Source organism: Oryctolagus cuniculus, chromosome 18, assembly GCF_964237555.1.
Source record: "Oryctolagus cuniculus chromosome 18, mOryCun1.1, whole genome shotgun sequence".
In the NCBI taxonomy this organism is placed as follows: Eukaryota; Metazoa; Chordata; class Mammalia; order Lagomorpha; family Leporidae; genus Oryctolagus; species Oryctolagus cuniculus.
In genome coordinates this window covers 47,952,343-47,968,280 of record NC_091449.1, presented here as the reverse complement: position 1 = coordinate 47,968,280, position 15,938 = coordinate 47,952,343, and the positions used below count along the sequence as shown (strand labels likewise).

The following is a 15,938-nucleotide window of genomic DNA, read 5'->3' as shown; positions in this document are numbered from 1 at the left end:
AGAAAGAGAGGTCTTCCATCCACTAGTTCACTCCCCAGATGGCCGAAATGGACGGAGCTGCGCCTATCTGAAGCCAGGAGCCAGGCGCTTCTTCCGGGTCCCCCACGTGGGTGCAGGGGCCCAAGGACTCGGGTCGTCTTCTACTGCTTTCCCAGGCCATAGCAAAGAGCTGGATCAGAAGAGGAGCAACCGAGACTAGAACTGGCACCCATATGGGATGCCGGCGCTTCAGGCCAGGGCGTTAACCCGCTATGCCACAGCACTGGCCCCACATGAATTATATCTTTCATAATAGCATCTTTTGAGGTGCAAAATACTTTTAATAAATCTAATTCAATTTTTTTCTTTTGGCTTCTAATTTTAGGTGTCATATCTAAGAGCATGTCACTAATCTAACATCATGGAGAAGTACATACAGCTGTATTTTCTTTTAAGAAGCCGTATGGTATTAGCTCTACATTTAGGTCTTTGTTCCATTTTGGGATATATATGTCATGAAGGTGGTGCCCAATATCATTATTTTGTGTGTAGATACAAAATAATGTGTATGTGTTTATCTTTGGAACCACTGTTTTAGTCCATTGATCTACATTCTTATCCATATACTAATACCACAAAGCTTTGATAACCATAGCTTTGTAGTCAGTTCTGAAATCAGGAACTATGAGTTATCTTTAATTAATTTTCATAAACATTTATTGGAAGATAGTCACATTATTTATTAAAATGTTATCTATGGCTGCCTGTGTTGCTTTCATGCTACAAGGGCAGGGTTGAGTAATTGTGACAGAGACCTTGCCTCCTGTATAGCCTAAAATATTTGCTAGCTGAACCTTTACAGAATACACACCCATAGTGAATGCTTAATAAATATTTATCAAATGGAGATAAGCAAAATAACACTTAATCTGAATAAAATTCAAATTCACAATTTTTGAGTATAAAAATGTTTGATGCATGATAAAAATCATGACAGCTCATTCACATAGTTGTTCAACAACACTTCATTGAACACGTATCCAGTCTGTGATAGGAGTTATCTATGAAAAGCAAATGGATTTGAATATAAAATAATCACTGATAATAGAGTTTGTCCAGTTGTATTTAAAAATGGTGACAGTGCTAAGGGATTTCCTAGCTATTAAGTATTGTTCTGTTGCTTTTGGATCTTTGAACATTGTCTTGTTCGGGAGAGAGAAAGAGTTACTATTTATTGAGCATTTTCTCAGCCTTGATAAGGTATTTCATTTTTACTTAAGTGAATCCTCACTGATACTCTTTTAGATAGCCTTTTTAAAAAAAAAAAATTTATTTATTCATTTGAGAGTCAGAGTTACACATAGAGAGGAGAGGCAGAGAGAGAGAGAGAGTCTTCCATCCGATGGTTCACTCCCCAGTTGGCCATGCAACTGCCAGAGCTATGCTAATCTAGAGCCAGGAGCCAGGAGCTTCTTCCAGGTCTCCCGCATGGGTGCAGGGGCCCAAGGACTTGGCCATTTTCTACTGCTTTCCCAGGCCATCACAGAGAGCTGGATCGGAAGTGGAGCAGCTGGGTTTTGAACTGGCACCCATATGGGAGGCCGGTGCTTCAGACCAGGGCTTTAACCTGCTGCGCCACAGTGCCGGCCCCTTTAGATAGCCTTTGAGTCTGTGACTATTGTAGGACGGAACAGATGGAAAGACTGAGACTCAGAGGAAGCAACTTCCTTAGAGCCTCAAGACTGTCAGTATTGGAGACTGAATTTAGCACTGTCTAGTGTGAGTTCATTCTGACCCAGTGGCCACTAATAGAAAGCCTTCCAAGAAGTTTTGATTACTGTGTTCTCTCTGGGCAGGAAGATACATTACAAAATGAATGGGGACCTCTTTGACGGCTTTAAACTAATTGAAAATGTTCACGGTGTGAATTTAATTAAGCTATCTTTGATCTAGAATATTGGGTGCCTTAGCAACTTTTTAGAAGAGCAATGACGTCAAAACACATGACGCAGCTAGTCATTTCCTCCACACCTCATTGTCTTCAAGGATCCACAGCTGCAATCGGTTACTCGGATCATGTTCTCAACAGTGACTGTTCTCTGTATGCAGGCGATTTCCATATCCTTATTTATCCAAGCAAGCATAATACCTACTTGAGCCAACCCCATCTCTGCTCACTTCTGTCCCTGTGCTTAGAATTTCCAGAAAAACTGTGAAAGACCACTTGAGGTTTTTTATTCAATAGACCTCTTACCCTCACTACCTAATTTCCTGGTTATTTCTCTTCCCCTCTAAGGAAAGTTGTGTCCTTGACTATACAGGTAAGGCCTTACCATGTCACCCTAGTTCTTAGTTATTTGGACAGTTTGCAGATATTTTTCTCTGAGACCTCATAGACTTAAGCATATTTTTGTTTAGCATTTCATTCCTGAAATATTCCCTCCCCTTTGCTTCCATGTTGCTGATTTCTTCATGCCCCAGATAATGCCATGCCAGGGCCTCCGCTAATCTTTGCTCACAGCTTACGCAATGGGGACTTTCTAAGTCTCAGCTTTTTGACTTTGTCCTTTCTTTCTCTATGTCCACTCAGCTCCAGGGTTTTCACCTGCACTGTAACTGAATTGAGTCAGTGTTCCATATTCTCTGCTGCTAGGATGATTTTTCTCCCAGATTCTAATTCTTTATCTATTGTAGTCCCTGCTGTGTGTTTTCATCCATTTCTTTTTGCCTTCACTGGCTCACACATTCATGCATGTTTTTGAACCGTATTTATGATGATATACTTATAAAACAAACAACTAATTACACCCCTGCCTGTAGTAGAGTTGAATCTTTTGCTCTTAGCATTGCAGCATATACATAGTTGAATTCAAATGTCTCCTTTCTGCCAAACTTATTTTCTTTTTCTAACTCCAAGTGTCTCCCTCTCTTAGACACACAGAGTAGAAACTATCTAAGACCCTTCCTGCTTCCCACAGGTATCCACATATCCAGAATCCTACCCGTACCTTCTGTATCATATAGTTTTCCACTTCCTCTGTCACCCATATCTAACTCTCTAATTATCCTTGTGTAATAAAAAATTATACCAGATCTTTAAGTATCCTCTTCCTGCATTCATTCTTATGTTTAAAAAAATTTTGTTTGTTATTAACTGGTACAATAAAGTTATACATATTTATGGTATATCATGCAAGGTTTTGATACATGTATGTATTGTGTGATGTTGAATAAGGGTACACATATCTATCTTCTCAAAAATTTTACATTTCTTCGTGGTGAAAACATTTAAATTCTTTTATTCTTGATTTTTTTTAGAAAAAATATAAAGTATACTGTCATTATCTGTAGTCACCCTGATGTGCAATACTTCCACTCTCGTTTAAACCATTTCATCTACCTTATTAATCATTCTGATAACCTGATTCCATTTATTTGCTTCTCTGCTCAAAAGCCCGACATAATTTCTCACTGGCTATAGGGTGCAAGCCACACTGTAACATGTGAGAGCTTTAGTGACCTGTTCTTAGTGTACAGTGGAGCACCAATGACAAGGGAGATCGTAATCACACTCTGTATGAGACACCGCATTGTGCCATGAACAACTAGGATTTCATTTAATTTTCTCAGAGAACATAAAAGTCGTATACTATTAGTACTTCAGTTTAAGAAATAAATATGCTCAAGTTCCAGATCTTAGCAGGTTTTCCATTATCATTTAGATTATATGTGATAGAGTATGAGTTTCCCCCTAGGACTTCCCAAATCCATAATTCATGTCCCCACCATCTGTAGAACACACAGAGTATTAATAATCTTTCTTTCTTTGTATGTGTTTCCATTCCAGCTAGATAGTAAGCTCTTTCGTGTCAGGAAAAAGCCATATTGTTTTTCTCTTTTTCCTTCATTCCACATAATGCCAATCTACTAAGAACTCTGTCACTGAGCCCCTACTGACATCTGTGGGGAAGGGGACCCATCATCCCATGTCCTGTGTTTTTGGATTAATTTATGTTTTGTATACTGTGAATGTGACTTGATGGATGGTCCCCTTTTCATTAAAAGAACATGATCTTGGATTGAAAGATCTGGGCTCCAATATTGCCATCCCATAAACTAAACGGGCCAAGTGCAACTCTCATCTTTTGTCAATATAGGAGGAAGAGCCCACTGATATCCACAGCCTTTGCTGCCTCTAAATTCCTTGATTTTTGACCCCAAATGGCCTTCAGACATAGTGTTTTAGGAAAATGCAGCCAAAACCCCTAAGAGCAGGAAACCAGTCAATTGTGGAGCTCAGAATACTACCCTAATTAGCATAACCATACTGAGCTTCTGTGGAGAGAAAAGGTAAGAGGCAGACCCATGAACACCTGGTTCCACTATGTGTCCCTTTCCGGGCTCTGTGGGCATGCACCTCAATGAAGGTCACTCTTCTTCCCGCGTCTCCCATCTCATCTTGCCATAAACACAGCCCCCAGGAATGTTCTGGGAATTCTTTCATCTTCTGTTGGCAAAAGATAAACTTATAATGGGCAGGAGTAGCTAAAACCTTTGAGCTATGCTGTTACAGCCTGGAAACATCAAAGTATGGGAACAAAGCCATACAAATTAGTGGCCAACCCTGCGTTGCATTTTGCACCCTAGAATTCAGAACTATGCTACTGGAGAATCCCTAAAACCAAATAAACACATTCATTCAAAATAGTTAGCATTTTTCTTTGAATATAGAGAAAGCTGATATTTAGAGCTATAAGTGATTCTTGATGATAAATTTAGATAAACTTGAACTTACTTAATATTTCATATGCAAAAATCTGGCAAAGGTTTGAAACATTTGTGACTTTCTGAGTAGTTTGGGAGCAAGGCAAATGCTTCCCAAACGCAATTTCATAAATATTCAGAAGATGGGTGATTGTAGTAAATATGGAGAAATATACAACATGTTATTATACTTCTCAATCAAATATGCTAAATAGTTCTTTCATTCATTGTACTGAATAAAGAATTCCAGTGTGGCAAAAATTATTTCTGTAATAGATTCATGTACAAAGTTTGAAAAGTAAATTTGATTAAAAAGAAAACCTAGCTCAAGTGATTCATTGAAGAAGTTGCTTTAAATATAGCAAGGAGAAAGTATTCAAATATTAAGCTGCTGCCAATGTCTTGGTCTAATTGCCTCATTTGCATTCTGCTTAGGTATTCAATCGATCGTCATACTGACCTCGACAGGTTTTTCACTATTAATCCAGAGGATGGTTTTATTAAAACTACGAAACCTCTGGATAGAGAGGAAACCGCCTGGCTCAACATCTCTGTCTTTGCAGCAGAAATCCGTAAGCACTGTCTCCTAAGGGTTTTGATTCTATTTGACCAAATACTAATCCTTCAGTCTCTCTCTACATCCTGAAATAGCTGAAATAGATACTTTTTAGTCTTAAAAATATTTTTCGGTCATTAATATTATTTTTGCTTACCTATTTAGGAAGATATATAGGTAAATAGAGATGTCTTCATTATGTTTACCAGAATTGGGTACAGGCTGGGCAAGACAACAGATAGTTGAAAGGCAGCACCATTATTGAAGGATTGAAGGATTTCCCACTCCATCCTTTCACTAGGTTTTCTTGAACCCAGGGGAGTAAGCTTAGAGCCAAGACTTGTAGATTCTTATTTATCTGTAGACCAATGGTTCTCAAACTTGGTCCTTTCATGAAGCTTTTCACACATCTCATGGTTGGCTTTTTATAGCAGAAACGTCTGAGTCCCATTTCCAGAGCCTGTGATTTGGTAGATCTAGTGTGGGAACTTGAGAATTCCCGTTTCCAAGTTCTCAGATGCTGCTCTGGGGATCCCACTTTGAGAACCACTATGATCAACTGTTCTCTGGGACAGCCAGGTTCCATTGCAAGGCTACAGAGTGCTTAGTGGAGTTGACAATGTAGTATAGTTTGTGCTGGTCAAATATTGATTGTTTTTCAGGACATTCCCTTCCCACTGAATTGGTGCACGTCAATCCTTAGATGGCTTTTATACCAACAGCACCTACCCCTGCACTGCCCAAATACATGACTGGAGTTTACTCCCAAGAGTAAACGTGAGCCAATGTGAATCCTTACCCGGCATTTGTTCACTATCTGCATTCTCTCCTCCCAGACAACCGGCACCAAGAAGCCAAAGTCCCAGTGGCCATTAGGGTCCTTGATGTGAATGATAATGCTCCCAAGTTTGCTGCCCCTTACGAAGGCTTCATCTGTGAGAGTGATCAGACCAAGCCACTTTCCAACCAGGTAACGATGCTTTCCCCTCCTCTGGCTGTGAGCAGTCCATTTGGCAATAGAGTTTGCTTTGAGAGCATCACATGGATATACCTCTCACTGCCCAAGGAGGTTTCAAAGCCCTAGATTTGCTCTGAAACTACATTCTCTAATTAAAATCAGGCCTTTTATCCAGCCAGAAATTTTTGAATAAATGATATGCCAATGTCAGCATGATTTATTTATGGGCCACCTTTCTCTTTCAGCCAATTGTTACAATTAGTGCAGATGACAAGGATGACACAGCCAATGGACCAAGATTTATCTTCAGCCTACCCCCTGAAATCATTCACAATCCAAATTTCACAGTCAGAGACAACAGAGGTTCGTACTAAGGTTACTATGCTTCAGAGAAGTAGAAATGGAAAACAAATGGCTTTTATATTGCACAGCACAAATATTTTCACTAATCTTAATAATGCCTTCCTGTTGAAGAACAAACAAGAAATGATAACGCCACTTCTATTTTGACTTGTGGGCTGACTTGATACATATTTTTTATTGATTTTGATATTCATGAAGCAGTGGGAAAACCAAGTGGGGAAGATTACAGGGTCAATATGCAAACAACTCCATTTATCTTTTTTTTAAGAGATTGGTAAATCCTTGGGGGTGGAGAGCATGGTCTTATGAATATTGATATGAAATGATGTATTAAAAGAGATTATCTCAACTTTGTAAGGCAATGTAATTTTGCAGCTGGCCTTCCCTTCCATGCATGGTGCTACTGCATTGTGGCTAAGTACATAGCTTCATACCCAAGGGTAGTTGCAGAATTGCTGCATGAAGATATGACACAAAGCATTTTTAAATCATTCTCAAAATTATAAAAGTATATATTATGCCTGCTCCTCATTTCATGAGTCAGGAAGGTGCTGGACTTGCAGATTTTTGAAGGAGATCTCTTTGTTACGTAGGCTCATATGGATACAGTCCCTGGACAAAGATGGTGGGAGATTCAGGGACAAGGAAGAAATCTTGTGATTCTATTTTTGCTCTTTCATTATTCTTTATTCAACACTATCCACATAAGCCCGTGACAATGCAGTCCTGTAAAAACAGGAGACAAATGCCATCGTTTAGCATGGAAATAAAAGGAGGGCTTTCTGCCGAGAAGGGTTTTCATTAGCCCCATGCTAGTTATGTACTAGTTATGTACTTTCCCAGTGACTCAGAATAGGATTACGGGAACCTAACCTAAACTAAATCTATTAAGTTTTGTTTATTAGATTCCCTATAACTGTTGCTACTGTCATTGATGCTATATTCCGAGCACCATGACAGGATCCTTCACATACTTTGTCCCTTGGTTACCTTAGTAACACTCTCAGTAAGCATTATTAGTATCATTCCCGTTTTACAGATGGGGAAAATGAGGCATAGCACTATTGGGTGACATACTCCAAACCAGAAGTTAGACCTTCGTTTCACTCCCAGGCATTCAGAGGCTGTATGCCACAGGCTTAGCCATTGTAATTTACAGTGTTGATGACAAACAGAGAAGTGTTCCCCACACTGCCTGGGTTTTAAGGGGACACAATTTGACATACTCTAGTAGTTTTTGCACTGATCTGAGTGTTTTATTATGGGCCAAGCCACACACAGTGACACTGTGTTACAAAGCTTTTCTCCTCCAAATCTTCCTTAATACAATGAATTTGCTCTTAAGAGCTGAGGCATGAGGGCAGTTCTATGTAGAGCCATGAGTTTTAAAGGAGCCCTACCAAATAACCCATGATTTGCTTTGTAAATGAACCCTGTTATTTTTAAATGGAAACATGAATCAGTGTTCTTTAATTTTGTATTTCAGCTAAAATTTTTCTTGAACCTGCTGGCTTAATGTACACATTGAGCCAAACCACTTCAAGAGATAACTCTGCAAAGCCCTAAGGTGTGTAGGCACTTCTCAACCAGAAGCACCCACATCTGGGGTGGTACACATAAGTAGTACAAAAATTTCCTTTTTAATAGTGAATTTTTAAAAAAGAAAACTTTGGCAGGTAGGGAGCATTTAGTAAGAGGGTATTGAACTAAACTGAACAAGGTAGCATAATGCTTTCTAAGATATGTGTACATTTGTATTTGAGCTCATGAGGATCCCTTTCTCACTTTGGAGTTTCTGCTTCTCAAGTTAATTTCTAATCCATGATAGACTTCTGTACTGCCCCAGCATAGAATTAGGTCATTTGTTTTTGCTGAAGAAATGCTTGTAACAATCTATTTTGTACTATATTCAGTTTTATCAACATTGAGGTGCTTTTTTCAATTGTACACAAAATGCATGTATTCTCACATACATCTTGTGTATGAATCTTATGTATTATCCATTTTCTTTTTGTTACTCTTTATAATTTTATTGGCTTATTTAACAAATACTTATTTAGTACTTACTATGTACCAAGTGAATTCTAAGTGTTTTATAAACATTGATTCATTTACTCCTCATTGATAATCCCATGAAGTTGATGCTATGAGTATACCTCTTAACTGATGAGGAAGTAGAGTACAGAGAAGCTAAGTTTCTTGTCCAAAGCCCTACAATTGAGTGGCAGAGCTAGGATATGAACACTGTTTATTTAACCCTTCACTTGTGGACAATATTGTGTTGGCCTCTCCTCTCTTGGCAGTGGTTTTCTTGTCTGTAAAAGGACAGAGTGGATCGAGTGACCTTAAATATCTACACTTCGAGTGTTTCCTATGTGCTGAGAACTTTCACAGATTTTCTTGTTTCCTAAGCACAACATCTGGAGAAGATGTCGTTATCTATTCTCTCAAATATTCTAAAACTTTCATCTATGTGTCATAACCTCCAACTCACATGTGAAGTGTGCATTAATGTCACATAACTACAATGAAAGACTTGACATGGGATAGTTAAGAAGAAGAAGAGGTGTATTTAGCTCATGGTTTTGGAGGCTCCAAGTCCAAATGACAAAGCACAGGCTCTCCAGGGGCCACCCCTTGACTGCGTCACACTTCGCAGTCCAGGTAGCAATGGTGGCAGTGGGTGCAGAAGCAAGCAGGTGACTGCATCTTGAAGGAGCAGCGGGACAGAGCTGAATGGGGTCCCGTGATTCCCTTGGAAGAATGTCCCGGTTAACACAAGGGCCTCCCACTAGGCCCTACCTCTTAAAGGTCCACACCACCTTCCAGTAACAGCACCCCAAAACCAAGTTCCTAGCACATGAACCTGATTATACTCTCAGCAGTATCCATATTCATTATAGGACACCTCCTGTAAACACCTGGCTTTATTAGACTCCCTCACCTTGCCAATTTTCCTGTCCATCACTGGCCTCATCTTCTTTCTCTTTGTATCTGTAATCTTGTTTACTTGCTGGTAACCTCTGAAAACATTATACTAAGACATTGTTCTCGAGGAGGGTATAAGTATTTTCCCTTATCCCAATAATTCCAAGATGCGTCTGTTTTCAAGGGGCTTGTTTTACTATGGATTAGTCAAGTCATAGTTCAATCTACCTCTCCCACTCTCTCCCTAACGAGAAGACTCCTGCTATTGAACTACTACTTTAGTAGGGAATTGCAAGTTTTTTTAAAAAAATACTTTATTAACTATGGCAAACCATTAATAAAAACTCTCATGTTTAGAGCTATTACAGAACCTTAAAACAAATACAGTCCTATAATTATCATTTAATAGAGTTTCTTTCTATTAGCTCCTAAAAGTAATTACATATTGAAGTAATCCAAAAGGAGTAATCACATTCCACATCCTATTAATAGCCCACTGAGTTACCAAATTTCTCAACTGAGACTGTTTTCCATAGAAAACATGAGATAATGGTTAATATCATGCTGAGCAAAAGCATCAAGTTGCTTTCTCCTTGAGTGTTTACTTCCATTATGCCGAGTAAATAATCAGGATTGTGTTTGCCTAAACTCAGCATAAGCATTCAGCATCTTTAAAAATATAAGAAGAAAAGCCATCTTAATTCATCTAAGCCTTTTATTGCATTTTTATCTTACTTCATTGTACAACTTCAAATGCAAAGTAAACTCAGCAGGCAACAGGAAAGTAGAACACTGGATGACTGTTAACATTTAAGTCCATCTTTGGCGATTAATATCAGGAATGGTACTGTTTGGCTGTTTGAAGTGCTAACAAGTCCACCCAGGTTTTAAGATAGATTTAATTTGAAAATGCCAGACTTATGGCATGTTTAAAAGCTCAGAAACAAATAATATATTGAAACATGCAAGAATAAAAAAGACCTGGCATAACCATTTTCCTATCTTAGCTCTTCACTGGTTTATAAACCTTTTGAGAGCTATTGTTTTGCCTAATTTTTCAAACAGACCCGTAGGTGGGCCTGTGGTTTATTTTTATCCCATTTTCAAATGAGGCAAGAGTCTGAGACATCAGCAGGGTCACTGAATTGCCCAGGGTTACTTACCCTGCCAGTAAATTTAAAAAACTAAGTTGGAGTATTTTTAGGATACTGTCTGGTGCATAAACACACTATACAGTGCATGTAAAGCTCATGTCTTTTCTAGTTAATGATCTTTAAAAAGCTTTTGTTTGCCCTATAGTCAAATAATAATAATCCTCAGAAGAGAAAAATTCTGAAATTCTGTTAATCAATCTAGGATTTCAGAGTAAGTGAAAACAGAGAAGGGCAAACTACTTCAATTTCCATTTTAATCACAGCCATAATGATTGTAGTAAAATATATTTGCAAAGAATTTTATAATATTATTCTATTGCATAATTAATGCATATTCCTTGTAGGAAAATTAGAAAATACAAACAAGCAAAAATAAGATTAAAGTATAATAAAACAACTTAATAATATACTACCCAGAAATAATCACTGCTGTTTGGTGTATCCTTCCAGAGCTTTTCTTTGCATATATTTCTTTCTCTAAAGAAATGCAGTTGTACAATGCATGTCCATTGTTTTCCATCTTCATAATCTATATGCAGTTTCCAGTTTCCAATTTTACTTACTTTTATTTATTTCAAAGGCACAGCAATAAGGAAAGACAGACAGAGAGGAGAAACACTGACTGAGAGAGAGAGATGTCTTCCATCTGCTCCTTAGCTCTTCAAATACCTGCAACAGCCAGAACTGGGCCAGACCAAAGCCAGGAGCCCAGACCTCCAGCCTTGTCTTCCATGCTGGCGATAAGAACCCAAGTGTTTGAGCCCTCACCAGCTTCCATATACGGTGTGTGTTAGCAGAAAGTTGAAACAGAAGAAAAGCAGGAACTTGAAGTCAGGCAGTCTGATAGGAGATTCTATAGTCTTAACCCCTGAGCTAAATGCCTGCCCCGTGGCATACACATTTAATGCATTAATATATTTATGGCAATGTTTTTTGATTATCTTCCTGGCTGCCACCATAAAGATGTAAAATATTAGTTGGTATTGTGTGTAAATACATTATTTTCATACACCTTTGCCAATTACCTGATTATTCTTTTAGGATAAATTTCTAAAGTGGAATTACTAGATCAGAAACATATTGTCAATAAAGTATTATGTTAATTTATAATGAGGTCCCCTTTTCTGACATCCAATCAAATTCTAAGCAATATTACTTTTTAATCACTAAGAAGTTGAAAATTGAAAATTAATAACATTTTAAAATTCCAGTTCTTTTCATTTTTAGTAAAGTGAGGTGCTTCTAATAAGTATTAGTTACTTCTTTTTTTTCCTTTTTACACTCATGGATTGACTTTACATGGCTTTTCCCTGTTTATTTCTTTTTTATCTTAAATATTTGTTTTATTTGAAAAGCAGATTTGAGAGAGATAGAGAGATATCTTCCATCTGTTCGCTCATTTCCCCAGATGGCTACAATGGGTAAGGCTGGGCCAAGCTGAAGCCAGGAGCCTCTGTCTGGGTCTCCTAGATGGGTGGCAGGGGACCAAGGACTTGGGCCATCTTCCTCTGCTTTCCCAGGTGTATTAGCAGGCAGCTGGATGGAAAGTGGAGCAGCTGGGACTCGAAGCATTGCTGATATGGGATTGTTGTGTCACAGTTGATGGCTTAACCCTCTGTACCATGACACCAACCCCAGCCTTTGCCCATTTCTTAAGTTATATATGTTCAGTTTGTAACTTAGTTGTAAAATCTGTTCATCTATTTGAGTTATTAATCTTTGACCTTCATATCTACTACATGTATGTCCTTTCAGTTCTCATTATGCTGTTAAGTGGAGATGTTGCACTTTTTGTGTCAGTTTTTCTGTATTTCATATTATCCTTAGCAACACTTCCCTCATCTGAAGTATTTATCAATACTTATCTGTTTTTCTTCCTATTATGTATTTTTCCCATTTCAGTCTTTTATTTATATAAATTATACATCTCCCATTTGTTGACCATTTCATAAGCATCATTTATGAAAGAATCAGTTGTTTCCAGCTGCTTTTTTATACAGTCTTTATTCTGCATGACATATGATTACTGTTTTCAGGTTTTCTATTTTTCTCATTTTGTCTATTCTGATACTAGTGCTAGTATCATATCTTTCCTTAATGGTTGCATATAGATATTAAAACCTGACATGGTTTTTTATCATTAGTCTCATTTTATCACTGTTTTCTATCTTTTAATTTCTTTTTCCTCCAGATGTGAATTAGAATTATTTTTCAGGTTCCTGGTAAATATGTTTATGAATTTTATTGGGTTTTCCTAAAATTTATGTGTTAATTTAAGAACTAAAATTTTAAAATATTCTTTCTTTCCAGAAAGGTGGCCTGACTTTCCTTTGAATCAGTTCCTTTATTTCTATCAGGAGTGCTTTCCAGCTGTTTTGATTTTAATTCTATGCATTTATTATAAAGTTATGACTAGCTACTTTATATTTTGGATGCTCTTGTGTAGTTTTAATTTATAATTTGTATTTTTCTGGCTGTTGTGATTTCAATTGAATATTTTACACAATTCCATGTCCTCTCCTTTCTTAGTGTATCACTTATGTTTCCTTTTTGTACTTTTTCTATTGGCTGTCCTAAAGGCTTACATACCCTTTTACAGCAAATCCAATTCACTTTCAAATAACATGACGTTGCTTTATGGGTGGTCCAAGTGTCTTAGGATGACAAAGTGATCCTAATTCCTCCCACCTCTCCTTTCTCTCCTATCATGTTGTCATTCATTTCACACATACGTAAGTGTGTATACATGATTTGATGAAGTAAATTGAAATATCCTAATAGGGAACCTTATAATTTTAATTTCCAAACTTCTTATTCCAAATAATCATTTGTTAAACTACAGAAAAAAGGACAAGCCTTAGTGATTAAATGCTTCACTTTGCTCTTCATCTTTAAAAGGAGAAAAATTCTGATCTTTGTTCCTGAATATTTGACATGTAATTGATCTTATTACTACTTTTTAAAAAAAGTCAATTATTATACCATTTTTAATTCATGAGTTGAGTTACTACTTTAAGAAAAAAGACATTGAAATGCCAAAAGCTCCCACTACAGTTGGATCCCAGAACTCCACAGATGCACATTTTACAATGCTCATCTCTACTGAAGTGGGAGGTTTATCCTATCTTGGGAATAACTGGCTATTAGAACACTTCTCTATTATTTGGACAGTGTAGGGAAATGTTAAGAACTTGCAATAAGCCTCTTATAAAAATATCAAGATTCTCAAGTCAGCAAATTAAAAGAGTATCCCCTTATACATCATGAAGCAAGCACGATCCCTATTTCATTCGACTTCCCTACCTTTGATGTTTCTTCCTTATTTTTAGTATCAATATATCTTTTACAAAAACTAGGTATTTTCCAGTTCCCTTGTCATAATATCTTCTCTCTATCTCCCATAATCACGGAAAGGTTGGCTGTTGTCATGTACTATGTGCCAGGAAATGTCCTAAATGTTGTGCTGTAACACTGAATAAGTCCTATTCCTTGATGTCAGGGAGTTTCCAAAAGCATCTCTAGCAAAATCAGTTACATTATGAAGCACAGCCACTGCTGGGACTGATTATTACAAAGTATCAACAGAGAAGCTGTGACTAGGTAGTGGTCTCCCAACAGTGGACTTTTGCCCAGTTTTGCCCCCATTTCTCTCAGTCTTCACTAATAAACATACTTAAGGAAGCCCTCTTTTTCACAAATCTCTGACTCTCCATTTCCTATGGATTTAACTGAAATTTCATAGCTTGGTGAACAAGATATTCCATGATCTGCCCCTGTGCACTTCGCCTCTCTCATTTCCTTTCTCTTGTTACTTTAAACACTAAGCCCCAGAAACTCCCAATAATGTCCATTGTCTCAATATATATCATCTTCCCACCTGTGCCTACTTTTGTTCCACTTGGGATATCTTTCCCCCACCTATTCCTCCTGCTTAAACTCTCAAAATAAATGAGATTGTCCCTTAGCTGAAGCCTTGTTGTTTCCTTGTGCTCTCAGAACATTGTAGTAACTTCTCTTAATTTTCTTTCCACTCTACATTCTAAATATGCATTCCCCATCTGTTTCCCAGTAGAAGATGAGCTGCGTGAGGTAGTATCCCAATACTGACATAAAAAGGTTTACGGAACGTGTGAATGAATGGTAGGTAGGAAAAACTTCATACCATATAATGGTTTTCAGCAATCCCAGGAATGAATTATATGGGAAAATGATTATCATAAGAAATAATCTACAGGCTGAAAACAACACCACCTCTTTCTATGCTAGAATGTGCTGAGGAAGTCAATGTTCCATCATCCATCCCTTCCATCCATGCATTTGTTGCCTTCCACAAAGTTATATGAATGCCTGTGGTTGAAAACTAGGAAGAGATGACCTTCAGATATATTTTTGCAGGTATAATTTTACCCAAGATGGACCAAGTTGTTGATCATATGAGCTTTGATGTAGTCATAATTAAGTTTGTACTATTTAAAAAGACAAAAAACAAACAAGCAAATGATATTTTCGTGGAAAGTCAGGTTGACTAAGTAAGAATAGCCAAGACAGATTCTCTGTGATTAAACCACTTGGCAAATGTCCTTGTTTCTTTCCATCTTTTCCCCCTAAACTAAGAATATTTCCTTTTTTTTATGAGCAGCATCAAATAGCTTCCAAATATGCTTCTGATTTTTCACTTTTACAATTTAAAGACAGCCAAACAGATTTGTGTGGAACAAATTTTTCCCCTTAATTGCTCCAATATGGAAGATGCTTTGTTGGCAGATCAAAATGGCAGATGTATTTCAATGCCCTGCCATTTTCACTTGTGTAAATAATTATGTTCCTTTTCTGCCTGAAATTCATTGCTGCAGTTTGTCACACAAAGAACACCATTCTTCGGGGGACCCGCTTCTTGTACACAACAACAACAAAAAAGAAATGGATCTTGACTGATGGAGACCGTTCAAGTTTTCTTCTGGTCTGAGTTAACAACTACCTTAATGACTGCAATTGCCTGTATCCTACTGAATTCCTTGATACTTTTCTTTGTCTTACACTAAAAAGAAATCCATAGTCAGTGTGTTCTTTTCTCCCTTGTTCCCTACCACCAAGGAGAAAATTATTTTCAGAGTGCACCGAAGGGAAAGTTGATTGAAGGAAATATGATCAAATATCATAATGGAAATTCTATTAATGCAAACAGTACCAACTTAGATGCCTCATATGTATATGCCTGAATTTCACACACATGCAC

At 37.5% G+C, this 15,938-nt stretch overlaps 1 protein-coding gene across 3 annotated transcripts in view; it reads left to right on the top strand.

Moving 5' to 3' along the window:
• CDH11 (cadherin 11) overlaps positions 1-15,938 on the top strand; it is a 164,332-nt gene that overhangs the window by 136,742 nt on the left and 11,652 nt on the right. For all 3 annotated transcript variants that reach the window (XM_070063308.1, XM_051846856.2, XM_070063307.1), the window contains 3 exons: positions 5,179-5,315; positions 6,136-6,269; positions 6,503-6,620. In XM_070063308.1, coding sequence (XP_069919409.1) covers positions 5,179-5,315; positions 6,136-6,269; positions 6,503-6,620 — 389 coding nt within the window. The remainder of the gene's footprint in view (positions 1-5,178; positions 5,316-6,135; positions 6,270-6,502; positions 6,621-15,938) is intronic.